Source organism: Vicugna pacos, chromosome 9 (genome assembly GCF_048564905.1).
Source record: "Vicugna pacos chromosome 9, VicPac4, whole genome shotgun sequence".
Classification (NCBI taxonomy): Eukaryota; Metazoa; Chordata; class Mammalia; order Artiodactyla; family Camelidae; genus Vicugna; species Vicugna pacos.
In genome coordinates this window covers 11,891,807-11,907,154 of record NC_132995.1, presented here as the reverse complement: position 1 = coordinate 11,907,154, position 15,348 = coordinate 11,891,807, and the positions used below count along the sequence as shown (strand labels likewise).

The 15,348-nt window shown below is 40.3% G+C and overlaps 1 protein-coding gene across 11 annotated transcripts in view; it reads left to right on the top strand.

The window, feature by feature from the left end:
• Positions 1-15,348, top strand: part of LEUTX (leucine twenty homeobox) — a 76,119-nt gene that overhangs the window by 34,222 nt on the left and 26,549 nt on the right. For 10 of the 11 annotated variants that reach the window (XR_012075510.1, XR_012075514.1, XR_012075513.1 and 7 more), the window contains exons 2-3: positions 3,861-3,944; positions 8,895-8,978. Coding sequence is in view for 1 of the 11 variants with exons in the window: in XM_072967066.1 (XP_072823167.1) it covers positions 2,835-3,104; positions 3,861-4,268 (678 nt within the window). In the remaining 10 variants the exon portion in view is untranslated. Of the gene's footprint in view, positions 1-2,834; positions 3,105-3,860; positions 4,269-8,894; positions 8,979-15,348 lie in introns of those variants that run through there. The other variant, XM_072967066.1, reaches the window with a different exon arrangement.

Genomic DNA, 15,348 nt, shown 5'->3' with positions numbered 1-15,348 from the left:
TTGTCATACTTTAAAAATGTCAGTCATTTGGTGGTGTTCAAAACCAAAATTCAAATGAACAAATTTTGAAGATCATGTTGGCTTTATTCAATGATTCAAGAATGGGGCAGCATCCAATCCAGCAGATCAAAACGGGCTCCGAGGAGCTGTACAAAATGAATGACTTATAGGCAGGGTGGAGGAACTCGGAAGTTATATAAAGCGAAAAAGCAGAGTGATTATTGCAGAGTTCCTTCCCTTTATAGGATGGCAGGGGCCTATCAGGAAGTTACCTAACTGAGCTGATGGAGCAATTAGTGATTGATTTGTTTAAGATTCCATTTCTGGGAGAGCTGAAACTAAATTGTCTCGGTTTGTTGATATGGAACTTGGTGTAAGTGACTCCATTTTGGGTCTATTGTCTTGTTTTTAATAGTGGGTTCTTAAAATTTGATCCAATTGCATTTCTTTATTAACTAGTGCAACTGAGACTCTTCACTCTATTTTAAAGTCCATTCTGCTTTTCTTGTGTGCTAATTTCCCACTTCTCTCCTTTGCTGTTTCTCTAGTGTTTTCTTTTTCCCCTTGAGTTTTAGCAGGACATTTTTGTTGTATTCTAGACACTAACAATTTGTCTCTTACATTGTTGCAAATATATTCTCCCAATCTGTTTTAAAATTTACTCATGAGTTCTAATGTCCAGATATTTTAAATATTGGTGCTGTGATATTTATCAGCTTTTCCCTTTTATTATTGGCATTTAGAAAGCCTAGCATAGAAGTGTATTTCTTGACCAGGCATGTGAAAATAATTTTATTTATCTTTTCCATTTCAATTGCTTTAAAAATTATTTTAATGTTAGAAAAAAAAGCAGTGTTATGCCTCAACATGCTCACTTATCAGAAATTGTAACTGGTTCCTTTGGTACATGTTCCATCCATATTGTTTAATACTGAACTAATGAAATTAATTCATTCATCAATTTTGATATTGTCCTTTCAGTTTGGTAGATGAAGATTTTAGACTCATAGCCACATCTCTCCTCAGTTTTACTCTATACAACTTACTAATAGAGGGTAAAAATTAACATTGGTTAATTAAAATAATTTAATAATAATGTAATAATAATTTGATTAAGTCAATATCAATTTAATCACATGTAAATATTATTCACTGCAGAGTTAATTTATACTGAAATGATTCATGTAACATAAACTGTATAATTTGAGTTAATATTCTTTCTTTTTTCTCATATGCTTAAGATGCATCTTTCTTAACTTTGAACTGTCTGATTTATCAGTTTGGCCGATGGCATCTTCAGTATTTTCTCCCGAATATCCAAGCCAATTAGATAATCAAATGAATCAATTTTACTGATTGTCTCTTATATGGTGTATTAAAGAACGAAGTTCAACAGAGGGAATTTGAAGATCTAATTGGCTTTATTCAACAATTAATGAAATGACTAACATCCAGTTTAGGAAATCGAAAGGCGCTTCTGAGGAGCTGTACAAAATGGAAAGATTTTAGAGGCAGAAAGTGTGTGGGACAAGGAAGTCTTAAACGAGAGAAAGGATTATTTCAGGCAGTCACCTTTGTGGGGAGGTAGAGGTCTGTGTGGCAGATTACCTCACCGGTGCTGGCCAGGAAATTCCAGACTGACTGGTTAAAGGTCCCATTCCTGGGAGAGGCTGAAACCGCAGTTAGGCTAAGTATTGAGTTTTGGTTTGCTGGTATGGGGCTTACACAGATGACTCCATTTGGGACTTGTGTCTTTTACACAGGTACTTCTGTCCTCCTGGAATCAGCTCCGTTTGCTTTCCAGGCCTGGTGTATAGGCCTCAGCCTGGGACTTCCCCATGTTACTCTGTTTTCTTCTACATAAATTCCCGCTTGTTCTTTATTTTGCTAGGTTGAACTACATCCTCATGTAGTGCATGGAAGGTAAATTGGTTGAACCAATGAGCATCTGAAAGTGTCTTTATCCTGTCTTCACGTGGAAGGATAAATTTGACTGCTTAGAGAATTTTAGGTTGAAAGTAGTTTCCTTAAAAATGTAATAATAGTCCTTGATTCATTATATTAAAGTCCCCAACTATTCTTGTGTTGCTGTGTATTTCATCTTTAATATTTGCTTTCTATATTTACGTCCTCCTATGTTGGGAGCATAAATGTTTATAAATGTTACATCCTTTTGGTAGGTTGGCCCCATTATCATTCTGTTATGCCTTTCTTTGTCCTTTGTTACAATCTTTTGTTTTAGTCACTTTTTCTGATGTAAGTATTGCTACACCAGTTTGCATTTCCTTTCCATTGGCATGGTATAGCTTTTTTTTATCTCTTTACTTTCAGTCTGTATCTTCAGGTGTTTTTTTTTTGTTTGTTTTTGTTTGTTTGTTTAGTATCTTTAGTTTTGAAGTGCATCTCTTGTAGCCATTGTATAGAAAGGCCTTAGGTTTTTTTTAAATCTGTTCAGCCACCTATGTCTTTCAATTGGAGAATTCAGTTCACTTACATTTAAAGTAATTACTGATAAGTATGTAATGATTGTCATTAAAAAATTACTTTCTGGCTGTTTTTGTAGTTCCTCTCTGTTCTTTCTTCTTCTCTTTCTCTCTTCCCTTGTGGTTTGATTTTCTTTAGTGTTATGTTTGTATCTTTTCTCATTTTCTTTAGGTATTTAATAGAAATGTTTTCTTTGTGGTTACCATGAAGTTCACATATATGATATCCTATGTATTTGATAATCTCTTTTAAGTTGACAGTAACTTAATTTAGAACACATCCCAAACTTTATATGTTTAATTCTCCCCTCCCAGGTTTTATGTTTTTGATGGCACATTTTACATATTTTTATGTTATACACCCTCCTTGTATCTTTTACCCTTTCTTCTTGCTTTGTACGTGATTTATCCACTACCTTTATTATTGGGGATATTTTGTACCAAAGCCTTTTTTCTATCCCCATTACAGAAAAGCCGAGTACCACTCGCCGATTCCGCACACACTTTAGTCGGGGACAACTTAGAGTACTAAGAGATACATTTGAAAAGACCAGGTACCCAAATTGGTTCATTGTAAACCAGCTTTCTTCAAGTATTCATCTTGACGAGTCGATAATAAAGGTATGTCCCTGATTCTTTCTCTAGGTAGCTAGAGAGCACATCTAACCCAGAGTTTCACACATGCTTTCAGTCATTGTGTAATTCGAATTGCTCGAGTGATTGCTATGTGCCAGGACAGATGTTAAGCATTTATGTATTTATTCTAATGATCATTCCTTTTATTGAAGTTAATAGAGAGGAATTGTTTTCCAAGAATTATAAACAAAATAGCTAGAATTTGAACCCAGGCCTTTCTGACTCTAGACCCACAATGCTAGATGAGATCCCTTGTCTATGGATCTCAGATACTCCCATTTGGGTTTGTTCCTGTTGGTTCTCGTTAATCATGACATTCATGATCATCTAGATACCTTTCAACTAAGTGCCCACAGAATGTTCAGGGCATAAGAACCCCTTGATGAATCCTGAAGGCACCCCCAAGCCAGACTCCCACTCCATATTCTCAGGCTTCAGAATCCTTGCTTAGAGAACCCAGAGTGTCCACCAAGACAAAACCGACTTTCCTAAACATACCTCCCGATCTAGGCTTGAAGTGCTCTGTCCTGTTCTCCCCATTGCTAACACAATCTTACACGCCCTTTGCTCTCTGGATCCCAGAACAGAAGAGGATAGAAAGAACTTTCCTCATTCAAATAAATATGAAGACATGTAAGAGTAGCTTTCACATGCCCAAAGCTGCCTAGTTTCTGAGGTGTATGAGGATCCCCCTTTGGACCTATCCCGTCTTATGCACCTGTTCATCTCTTCCCTCCCCAGACTTGGTTTAAGAATCAGCGTGTCAAATGGAGGAAGCGGGAGCAGCAAACTGGGGAGAATCTGTCACTAGAAGACCCACAACAGGTCAGTTCAGTGGAGGAGGAAGAGGCCTCCTCACCTGCCACTTCAGCAAACAGTCGTCCCACAGATCTCAGCATCTCAGATGCCTCTGACCATGAACCACCTAAGCCTGGTATTGAGCAACCTCAGGCGGCCGGTGCTACTCCGTGCAGTTCATCTTGTGGGCTGCTGCCTGATGATCTCCAACAGATAAATTTCAGAGACTTTGACCTTCCTTGGGCCTCCACTCCTTATGACTTGGATCAGTTTATACAATTATATGCCTTACCTGGGGGTGATGGTCCCTGGAGTCTGGATCACGACCTCTTCCCAGAGTGCTCCGATTGAGGGAGTATGACGGGCATTGATCTTCAGTGTGATGTCTAGATCCTGAGAAAGTTCTGTGACCCAAATATTGACCAACTGAGAGACATTTCCAAACACCTTTAATAGGTCCATGTCAGTTTAAACAGGTCACAGTCCAGGAATTTCTCTTTTTCCCTAAGTAAAAAAAACAAAAACAAACAAAAAAAAACCTTCTATCTTTCATCGTTGCCAGTAATTTCTGTGCTCTGAGTTGTGTCCTCAACCCAATTTCAGTGTAAAGGACAGTCATCAGGTCTTTGGAGAAATAGCAGAAACCAGCTGGTTTTCCTAGCTTGTCCCAATTGAGCTCTGAAAGCACCCCACTGATGACAATACCATGTAAAAAATACCTATTTTCTATGGACTAGCTTTATCTCTTAAAGAAAAATTAGGAATCAGCAGCATGGTGGACTAGGAGATCCCAGCACTTGTACCTGATAAAACCAACCGTTTGATAATTATTCACTAATGATAATAGCTCTGGGAGAACTTTGGAGTTCAATTAAGAAGCCGCAACGCAACAGGCACATGAAAAGAGGCTCAACATTGCTAACCACACAGATCAAAACCACAATGGGATACCACCTCGTACCTGTCAGAATGGCTACCATCTAAAAGAATGCAAATAACAAACGTTGGTTGGCGAGGATGTGGAGAAAAGGGAACCCTCCTACACTGTTGGGAATGCAAACTGGTGCAGCTGCTGTGGAAAAACACTATGGAGGTTTCTCAAAAAACTAAAAATAGAATTACCACATGACCCAGCAATTCCACTCCTGGGTGTATACCCCCAAAATCCCCCAGAACTCTAATACAAAAAGATACATGCACCCCCATTGTTCATAGCAACATTATTTACAGTAGCTGAGACATGGAAGCAACCTAAGTGTCCATCATCAGATAAATGGATGAAGAAGACATGGTATAAAGTCCATGGGTGGGAAAGCGCACGGCAAACAGCTGGCCACTAAAGTTGCCGAGAAAAGTGCCCCTTCTACTGCCGGGGTGAAAAAACCTCATTGCTGCAGGCTGGCGACCCTTGCGCTTACCAGAAATCCACTGAGCTTCTGATCCGGAAGCTGCCTTCCCAGAGGCTGGTGAGGGAGATGGCCCAGGATTTCAAAACTGTCTTGAGGTTCCAGAGTGCTGCCCTTGGTGCCTTCCAGGAGGCTAGTGAAGTGCCCCTGGTGGGTTTATTTGAAGATACTAATCTGTGTGCTACGCACGCTAAGAGAGTCGTCATGTCTGAAGACAGGTTTGCTGGATACCGCATGAGAGAGCGTAAGGGCCATTTTTATGGTGGTGTGTAGCAAAATCTGTAAAGTACTTTGGTTTAACTTGTGGCTATTTTGGTAAGAAATTGTTTATAATATGCTGTGTTTCTACCTGGAGTCATCCCATCTTTCACTAACGATGAATGCGAACAGAGACTCCAGTTCATGGAACCTCTGCCAGTTAAGATGGTGTCATCTGGTATAAGGTCCTGGGAAAATCACTTCATAGAGATGGCTTTCCAAGTGGTTTTAAAACTTAACTTTCTACTGAAGTTTTTAGGTCAGTTATGTATGTTGAGTACATTTACACATGAACTTATTTATCAAAAAAATTGAAATAAATAAGCTACAAGGATATATTATACAACACAGGGAATAAAGATTTTATAATAACTATAAGTGGACTATAACCTTTAAAATTGTGAATCACTATATTGTATACCTGTAATTTATATAATATTATACATCAACTGTACTTCAATAAACATTTTTTTTTAAGAAGCGGCAGGGACTGTGTGGAGAATAAAAAAAAAACCAAGGCTGGCCCCAGAAATGGAAACACCTTACCTGTGTCACTCCATCCTCCCGTCCCACTTAACTTTCTTGCAAGAGGCATCCCTTTGGCTGTGACCTTGCACTTGAGGAGGAAAGACGAGCAAGAAGACCTTAGCCACGTTCACCAAGAAGTACCCAAGCAGCCCTTATGTTCTGCCCACATTTTCCATAGTGGGAGCTGTTGCAAGAATATGGCCTTGAGAGAGTGTGGCGTTGTTGAGACCATCCCGACTAAATATGTGACTGGACCCAGTTAAGGCCTCTGTATAAACTTTTTAAGATGTATTGAGTGGGTGTGGAGATCTCTGTATCTTGTGACTCCCCCCCAGACAAGCCTTGTAGTTAAGTTCCCTTGCTCGTTAAACCTGCCACCCACCAATCTGGTGTGATCTTCCTCTTCATTCAGTCTCTCCTTGCCCTCGGTGAGTAGGGGGACAGTTTATGAATCATCAGGTGATTATTAAGAAATGGGATGAATAAAATGGAAATTGATGGGGCTCAGACAAAGGTTCTAAACCAGTACTACCAAACATTGGGTTGGCCCAAAGCACTCCTACTGTTCCTTCATCAGGGAGTCCCAAACAAGTCAGCTCTATTTTCCCTAGTTTGGAGAAATCTTAAAAGCCGAAAGTCAAATTGTAATGAGAAATCTAACCTGCCATCACTTTGAACAATGGTTAGGCAGATTGATCCAGATGAAGACTGACCAAAGGGCCAGAGTCCCTTAACACGACCCTTTCTGGGGGACCCAAAGCCTTTCTGCAGAAGAGTGGGTAAAAGGGTCAGTGGTGGAAAGAGAAGTTTCCAGAACTCCTTGATGTGGGAGCCCCGCCAATGGTGATACCAAAACCCACTGGTGAAGTCCTGACATGAGCCACAGCAAGACTGAGAACATCAAGACGTAAGGGCCGATGGGATTATAAAAATTGGAATGTTTACACAGGCATTATGTAAAAAGGTTGTGTCTCCTTTACCTGAATGTTTTATGGGAATGGGCATTACCTCTGGCAATGAAACACAAATCCCCTACTTAGAGGTGCAAAAGTAAAACTTAATAAAGTGCTATTGGAGGTTACAGTTAAGGATGCAAGAGCTGATTTAATTAAGGTGAATGTTTGGAGAACAGCTATATTTCAACAGGCTTTATGTGAAGAGGTGCATCTCTTTGACCTGATTGTGTTATGGGGGTGGACATTGTCTCTGACTGGGGAATGCTACTCCTAACAAGTACTGTAAAACGGAAGGCATGTGCATTCGCCCTTCGACACCATTAATCGGACGTGCTAAGTCGGAACTGGTCACAAACATTGCATGTCCCAGCAATGACTACTGGTCCATTGGAATAGGGAATTTCTTCTTGAGAGGCAAGCTTGCTGTTCCTGTTAGCTGGCTAATGGACACTATTGGAAACTGTCCCTTTGACTAAAGGATTTGAAGAATCTTGGGACCTGAAATAGCCATCATATCTTGGATGATGTTGAAGAAGTGCTCTAATGGTGATGTCTGTTCTTAGAGGAATTCTGTAACAAAATGGAAATAGTTTATACAGGATCATGTCCCTGGGGGATGGAAGGAGGAGGTATGATCAGGGAGCCTCTCTTCCCCTGGAACTGACTTTGGAACCATGTGAGGAGCCACTGGATTCTCATGTCACATGGACACTGCCCTACAGATAGCTCCAAGTGACCAACAAAGGGCTGTTAGATCTGTGGACCGAAGTTCCAAAGTAAATGGACAACATCCTGCTTCTGATCAAAGTTAAAAATAAATTGGCTCAGTGGGCTGAACTGCATGCATTTTCCTAGCAGGATAATAGAATTAAACAGTGGCAAAGGTCCCTGAATTTTGATTTTTACTGACTCATTGGCAGTGGCGCAATGGCTTGGCTACGTGGTCTGGCAGAGGGCCTATGAAAAGTTGCCCAGATGAGGCATGGCCCTTTAGGAATCACCATGGGAATTTGAGGGGTGTATTAAAATAGGACATGCCTCTGCCCATCAGAAAAGCCCCTTACAGCTTTGCTAAGATGTTTGGATTCAACACACAGATATCCCTCCCTGTGCTTGCTTAAGTGGCCACCTCAGTCCATGAAATGAGTGATTCTGGGGGCACAGCAGCAATGCAGAGATGGGCTGAATCTAGATCTGTTCATCTTGCACCCTCCAAGGCAAACACAGCCCATTAGAGCTGTCCATCTTCCAGCAGATAGAGACTGCAGATGAATATGTGGCATCTCCCTGGGGAGAAGACTGTTCATAGCCAGAGAGTGAGATGGATGCTTGTAGCCCTGGAGGTCTACAAAGGGGTCCGGACAGAAACAGACACTGACTTTGGACTGGGCTTTTCTTACTTGGTGGTAGATACAAATGCTCAGAGTGCTGGAAAAGAAGCAGAACAGAAGAAACTGCACCCATTTGGATGGCCAGCTGTCACTTCTTCAGACAAGGAACACACTTTACAGCCCATGTCCAGCAATGGGTGGAGAGACATCCTCCCCAGAGTACTGGTTTGCTAGAGAACTGGAGTGGGCAATTAAAACATTGGTTGTCTAAAATGGGAAGAGGGGAATAAAGGCATGAAAAAGGCTTACACACCTTCATGAGTGTGTGCGCGCTCTCAACATGGGTGGAGTTAATGGAGTGCCCCCACTGGATGGAGTCCGCTGTTTTCTTGGTGGATCGGGTGGAAAGGGGGTGGGGAAGGATGCTAGTGTGACTGCAGTTCATGTCAAGGGGACAGGGTGATGGTGTTATAACTGCATTTTTCCTTTTTTCCCCAGCGTCACTTAAGGTTTTTAAAAAATACGATACGTTGATTAGAGGACCAGAGCTGTGACTACAAATGCTGGGAGCAGGGATGATTGGTAAGCAAGAAACTAATTACTATACTTTAAAATCTTATGTTGTGGGGGAGGGTACAGCTTAGTGGTAGAGCATGTGCTTAGCATGCACTAGGTCCTGGGTTCAATCCTTGATACCTCCATTAAAATAAATCTAATTATAAATGAATAAATAAATAAATCTGTTCCCCACTGTTGGTGGCGCGATGTCATGTACACACGAACACCGTGTGGAGAGAAGCAAAGCAGTTTTCTGTTTATTGATTATTAGAAAAGAATTTACATAGAACATGCATGGTGCCTCACATATCATCTAAGTTATAACAATGTTAATAATCTTAAGCTATTTCGGTTCCCAGGCTCCAGGTTCCCAGGCTCCTGCAGTAAGCACAGGATGTTACATGATCAAGGACAGATTGTTTTAAAGTTCGTCACAAAACTTCATTAAGTAGGCCATCTCTCATCCAGCCGGCTGTGCCTGTCTGAGGTGGTCCTCCTCTGAGGCTCTTACCCGTCGTTGGCTATCCAGCCGTCCATACTGGATACATTAAGTAGGCCATCTCTTATCCAGCTGGCTATGTGACATTTCTCACAGCTTGTTTATCAGTTCAGCCCATGGCTTATTCTCTAGAGCCTTCAGGCAGGGGCCTACACCCACCCCCTAAAATCACATCAGAATTCCTTAGGGCCTGGCAAAATTGGGGCTAACAGTAAGTATAACTGTGCTGCCTGGTGGTAAAGGCAACCTGCCAGTTCTGGATCTGTGTAGCTGCCCCGTTGGGAACAGGAGTGGACTGGGTGGGAAGGACTCACCAGACTAGGATTGCTGCATGCAGTGTAGACCACCACCATTATCGCACTCTGTGTCTTTTCTGAAGGTGGAAAAGATTGGGGATAAATGGAGAAAGTAATGGTAACTGAGGGCAAAGGAAAGACTAAATTGGTTATGTCATAAGGGAACTCCAGTATTCAAATAGCACCTCCGAGCAAGAGATGCTATTGTCTGTTAGCTCAGTGATATCAGAGGCCTGATGGAGTAAACCTGTCTGTCAAGACTGTTCCTCCTCTTGGAAACTGGTGTATTCAAACGACAGCTGTCCAACCTGAGTGGCCTTTCCCTGGAGAAATTTTATATGGTGATGATGGAGTGGATAATTATTGGTGACTGAATGTTATTCCAGTAACTGGTATCTTTTGACTTTTAAGATCATGTTGCTGTAAGGGGATCTGTGTTTGAAGTCCAGGGTGTGGACTGTGACATTGTGATATAATAAGAAAGATAGTTTGGTCTTCATCCATTGTTCCTGGCTCACAGCTCTCAGAACGCTTGTAACACTCTAGGAGATTAGAGCAAGAGGCATCTTTCGTTTTAATATCTGGGCTTTGCCCTCAGTTCCTAAAATCACATCAGAATATTAAGCTTAGTGAAACAAGTCAGATAGAGAAAGACAAATAATGTACGATGTCACTTAATGTGGAATCTAAAAAATAATATAAATGAATGTATGTGCAAAACAGAAATAGACTCACAGATGTAGAAAACAAAGTAGTGGTTACCAGAGGTGAGAGGGAAGGTGAGGGTGGGCAAATTAGGGGTATGGAATTAAGAGATATAAACTACTATGTATGAAATATAGACAAACAGCAAGAAATACAGTGCATAGCACAGAAATTATAGCCATTATCTTGTAACCACTTTTAATGAAATATAATCTGTAAAAATTTGGAATCACTATGTTGTACACCTGACACTAATATAATATTGTAACTCAAACAGTCTTCAATTTAAAAAAGGTGAAATGAGTGTCTTGTTATTTATAACAAGCCATTTTTAAATCTAACCACACCTGAGTTTATGTTAATGAGGTGATTTTTTTTTTAATTGAAGTATAGTTCATCTACAGTGTTGTGTTAGTTTCAGGTGTCAGTAAAGTGATTCAGTTATACATATATAACTATGTGTATATAAGTATATATATTTTCTTTTTCAGATTCTTTTCTGTTATATTTTATTACAAGATATTGAATACAGTTCTTTGTGCTGTACAGTAGGACCTTGTTGTTTATCTGTTGTATATGTAGCACTTTGTATCTGCTAATCCCAAACTCCTAATTTACCGTTCCCCCTTGGTAACTATAAGTTTGTTTTCTGTATCTGTGAATCTGCTTCTGTTTTGTAGATAGGTTCATTTGAATTATTTTTTAGATTACACATAAAAGTGATATCATATGATATATGTCTTTCTCTGTCTGACTTCACTTAGTATGACAATCTCCAGGTCCATCCACTTTGCTGCAAATGGCAATATTTCATTCTTTTTATGGCTGAGTAGTATTCCATTGCACATATATACCACATCTTCTTTATCCATTCATCTGTTGATGGACATTTAGGTTGCTTCCATGTCTTGGCTATTGTATATAGTGCTGCTATGAACATTGGGGTGCATGTATCTTTTCAAATTAGAGTATTCTCCAGACATATGCCCAGGAGTGGGACTGCTGAATCATATGGTAACTCTATGTTTAGTTTTTTAAGGAATCTCCATACTGTTTTCCATAGTGGCTGCACCAGTTTACATTCCCATCAACAGTGTAGGAGGGTTCCCTTTTCTCCACACTCTTTCCAGCATTTATTATTTTTAGACTTTTTGATGATGGCCATTCTGACTTGGGTGAGGTGATACTTCATTGTAGTTTTGATTTGTATTTCTCTAATAATTAGCAATGTTGAACATCTTTTCATGTGCCTGTTGGCCATCTGTATGTCTTCTTTGGAGAAATGTCCATTTATGTCTTCTGCCCATTTTTTGATTGGATTGTTTGGGGGTTTTTTTTGATATTGATCTGTATGAGCTGTTTGTATATTTTGGAAATTAAGTCCTTGTCAGTCGCATCCTTTGCAAATATTTTCTCCCATTATATAGGATATCTTTTCATTTTGTTTATGATTTCCTTTGCTGTGCAAAAGCTTATGTTTCATTAGGTCCCATTTGTTTATTTCTGCTTCTGTTTCTATTGCCTTGGGAGAATGACCTAAGAAAACATTGGTATGATTTATGTCAAGGAATGCTTTGCTTGTGTTCTCTTCTAGGAGGTTTATGGTATCATGTCTTATATTTAAGTCTTTAAGTCATTTGAGTTCATTTTTGTGTATGGTGTGAGGGAGTGTTCTAACTTCATTGATACACATGCAGCTGTTCAGCTTTCCCAACACTACTTCCTGGAGAGACTGTCTTTTCCCATTGTATATTCTTGCCTCCTTTGTTGAAGATTGACCGTAGGTGTGTGGGTTTATTTCTGGGCTCTCTGTTCTGTTCCAGTGATCTATATGTCTGTTTTGTACCAATATCAGCTGTTTTGGTTACTATAGCCTTGTAATATTGTCTGAAGTCTGCAAAGGTTGTGCCTCCAGCTTTGCTCTTTTTCCTCAGTATTGTTTTGGCAATTCTGGGTCTTTTGTGGTTCTGAGACAGGCTGGGACTTGGGACCCTTTGCTGCAGTGCTTGCACCTAGACAAACATCTCCTTGAGCAACAGAATACAAAGGAAGTATAAGGGACTAATATAACTGCATGCATGCTCAGTTGTGGCAAATTATGAACAGTAAGATACAAAAAGAGTAAAAAGTCAACTGCCACTTCTGAGGTGTTAGGAGCAAAAGTAGGGTACTGCACATGATCTCTGCACACAGGACCAAAGAGGGTGGGCATACCACCTAAATCACCCCTCTGGCCTGAGCCCTGCACCCACCTCTACCCTCACCCCATTTAAGGAACCAGTTTGACCCCCCTCAGGATACGAGCAAGGGAACCTGTTGCTTGTTTTTACTCCCTTGTGCTGCAGCAGGAATCCCAATAAAGCCTCGCCTGAATTTCTTGTCTGCTCTTGTCAATTTCTGTTGATTAAGGAGTCCAAGAACCCTGGTCAGTAACTGTTCCACATAAATTTTAGAATTGTTTGTTCTAGTTCTGTGAAAATGTCATGGGTAATTTGATGGGGAACACATTAAACCTGTAAATTTCTTTGGGTTGTATGACCATTTTAACAATATTAATTTTTCCAATCCAAGAGCATGGGATAATCTTTCTATTTCTTTGAATCATCTTCAATTTCCTTTATCAATATTTTATAGTTCTCAGCGTGTAAGTCTTTTACCTCCTGGATCAGGTTTATTCCTAAGTATTTTATTTTTTGATGCAATTTTTTTTAAAAAGGGACTTTAAAAAAAATTTCCCTTTCTGATATTTCATTGTTATTGTAAAGAAATACAACAGATTCCTGTATGTTAATCCTGTATCCTGCTACCTTCCTGAATTCATTTATAGGTTCTAGTAGTTTTTTGTGGAGCCTTTAGGGTTTTATATATGTAGTATCATGTCATGTATATATAATGACAATTTTACCAATGAGGTGATATTTTGAAAGCTCTTTGATATGCACAGGTTGGTGGCTGATTGCCAGGGGGAACCGACCATGTGATTAGAACTTTCAGGCCCATCAGCTGCTCTCTGGGGAGGGGAGATTGAGCTAATTACTAATGGCTGATGATTTAATCAGTATTGGCCTAATGAGACCACTATAAAAATTCTAAAGGACAAGGTTCGGAGAGCTGGGTTGGTGAAGAAGACCTCATTTACATGCAGTAAAGATGGCACATTCAAACTCTGCAGGGATGCTCCTGTGTTGGGACCCTTCTGGACCTCACCCTTTCTAACTCTTCATCCAGCTTTGCATTCATATCCTTTACTATTCTTTGCAATAAATCAGTAATCTGATAAGTAAACTGTTTTCCTGAGTTCTCTGAGCAGTTCTAGAAAATGATCCAACTCAAGGAGGGAGATTGTGGGAACCTCTGATTCAAAGCTGGTGGATCATAAGCACAGTGACAACTTGGACTTTTGACTACTGGAGTCAAAAGTGGGGCTGTCTTCCCTCTAGGACTGAACTCAACCTATGGGATCTGATGCTATGTCCAGATAGATGGTGTCAGAACTGAGTTACACGGTAGAACTGCTAGCTGGTGTGTGAGAATGGCTGGGGGGTTGGGGAACCCACACACACCTGTTATCAACAGTGAAGTATTGAGAATAGAGTAGAAACAGAAGTTTTCCTTTGCATCATGTATGTAGAAAACCCTAAAGACCCAACCAAAACCTCTGAGAACTAATGAATTCAGTAAAGTTGCAGGGTACAAAATCAACATACAGAAATTGGTCACATTTCTATACACAAACAGATTATCTGAAAAGAAATTAAGAAAGCAGTCCCATTCATGACAGCAACAAAAGTTAAATACTTAACAAATTTAAACAGGTGAAAGACTTGTACACTAAAATTTGTAAAAAAAATTGATGAAGAAAATGAAAGAAGATACAGATGGAAAGATAACCAGTATTCATGGATCAGAATTAGTATTGTTAAAATGTTAATGCTGCCCAAAGTGATACCCTGCAGAAGTCCCCTCATGAATACAACAAAAGATAACCCTTGTGGCTCTCATCACAGGAAATGCCAAGGATTTTAGGAGCTCTGTGCCAGGAACAGACCGTATATATATTTCTTTTTTAAAAAATTATTTTAAATTGGGAGGAAAGGTAATCAGGTTTACTTTTTTAATAGAGGTACTGGGGATTGAACCCAGGACCTTGTGCATGCTAAAGCACATGCTCTACCTCTGAGCTCTACCCTCCTCTTATTATTTTAAGTTGCAATATCACAACTTAAGTGCCCAAGTACCTGGAAAAGAGAACAGAAGTTCAGACATGTCAGAAAATTGCAGAACAGGAATCATGGGTTATAAGGAGAAATTCTGAGGAAGTCTACAGAGGAGAGAGTTACAGTCTTGGTTCTTCCCTGTACAATGTGTCCCATCTTTCCTTTCCACGATCATCTATAAAATGAGTTAGGCTCCCCTAGCCGAAAGTTGGACAGATATACTGAATTTGATCAGGACAAGAATAAGCAAAAGTACATTGAAGTGGGGTAGAGGAAGAGAGGAACAGACAGGGGAGAGTCAGAACGGAGATGTAGTCCCCGTCGAATGGTGGCCAGGTAGAAGGAGAGACTGAGACACATGAATGAAAGAGGGAAAAACAGCTGAAAGAGGGGAAGGCAGAACTGAAGTGTATAAAAGAATAGGACCAGCTGCATTTATCCAGCAGTGATAGATAGCAGATCAGTGGAACGGCCAGCACTGGCTCAGACCTGGATGGTTGAAGTGAAGACAATACACCTGGACCAGATCCAGGTGATGGCAGTGTTCTGAGTTGCCTGTATCAGGCAGCCTGGGGAGGAGGGGGTCATTTGAGGTGAGTGCTTAGAGGGCTGAACTCAACACCCACCTGAATTCAACTCACCTTGGGGTATGAGGAAAGTCTGTGAGGCAAAGGGTG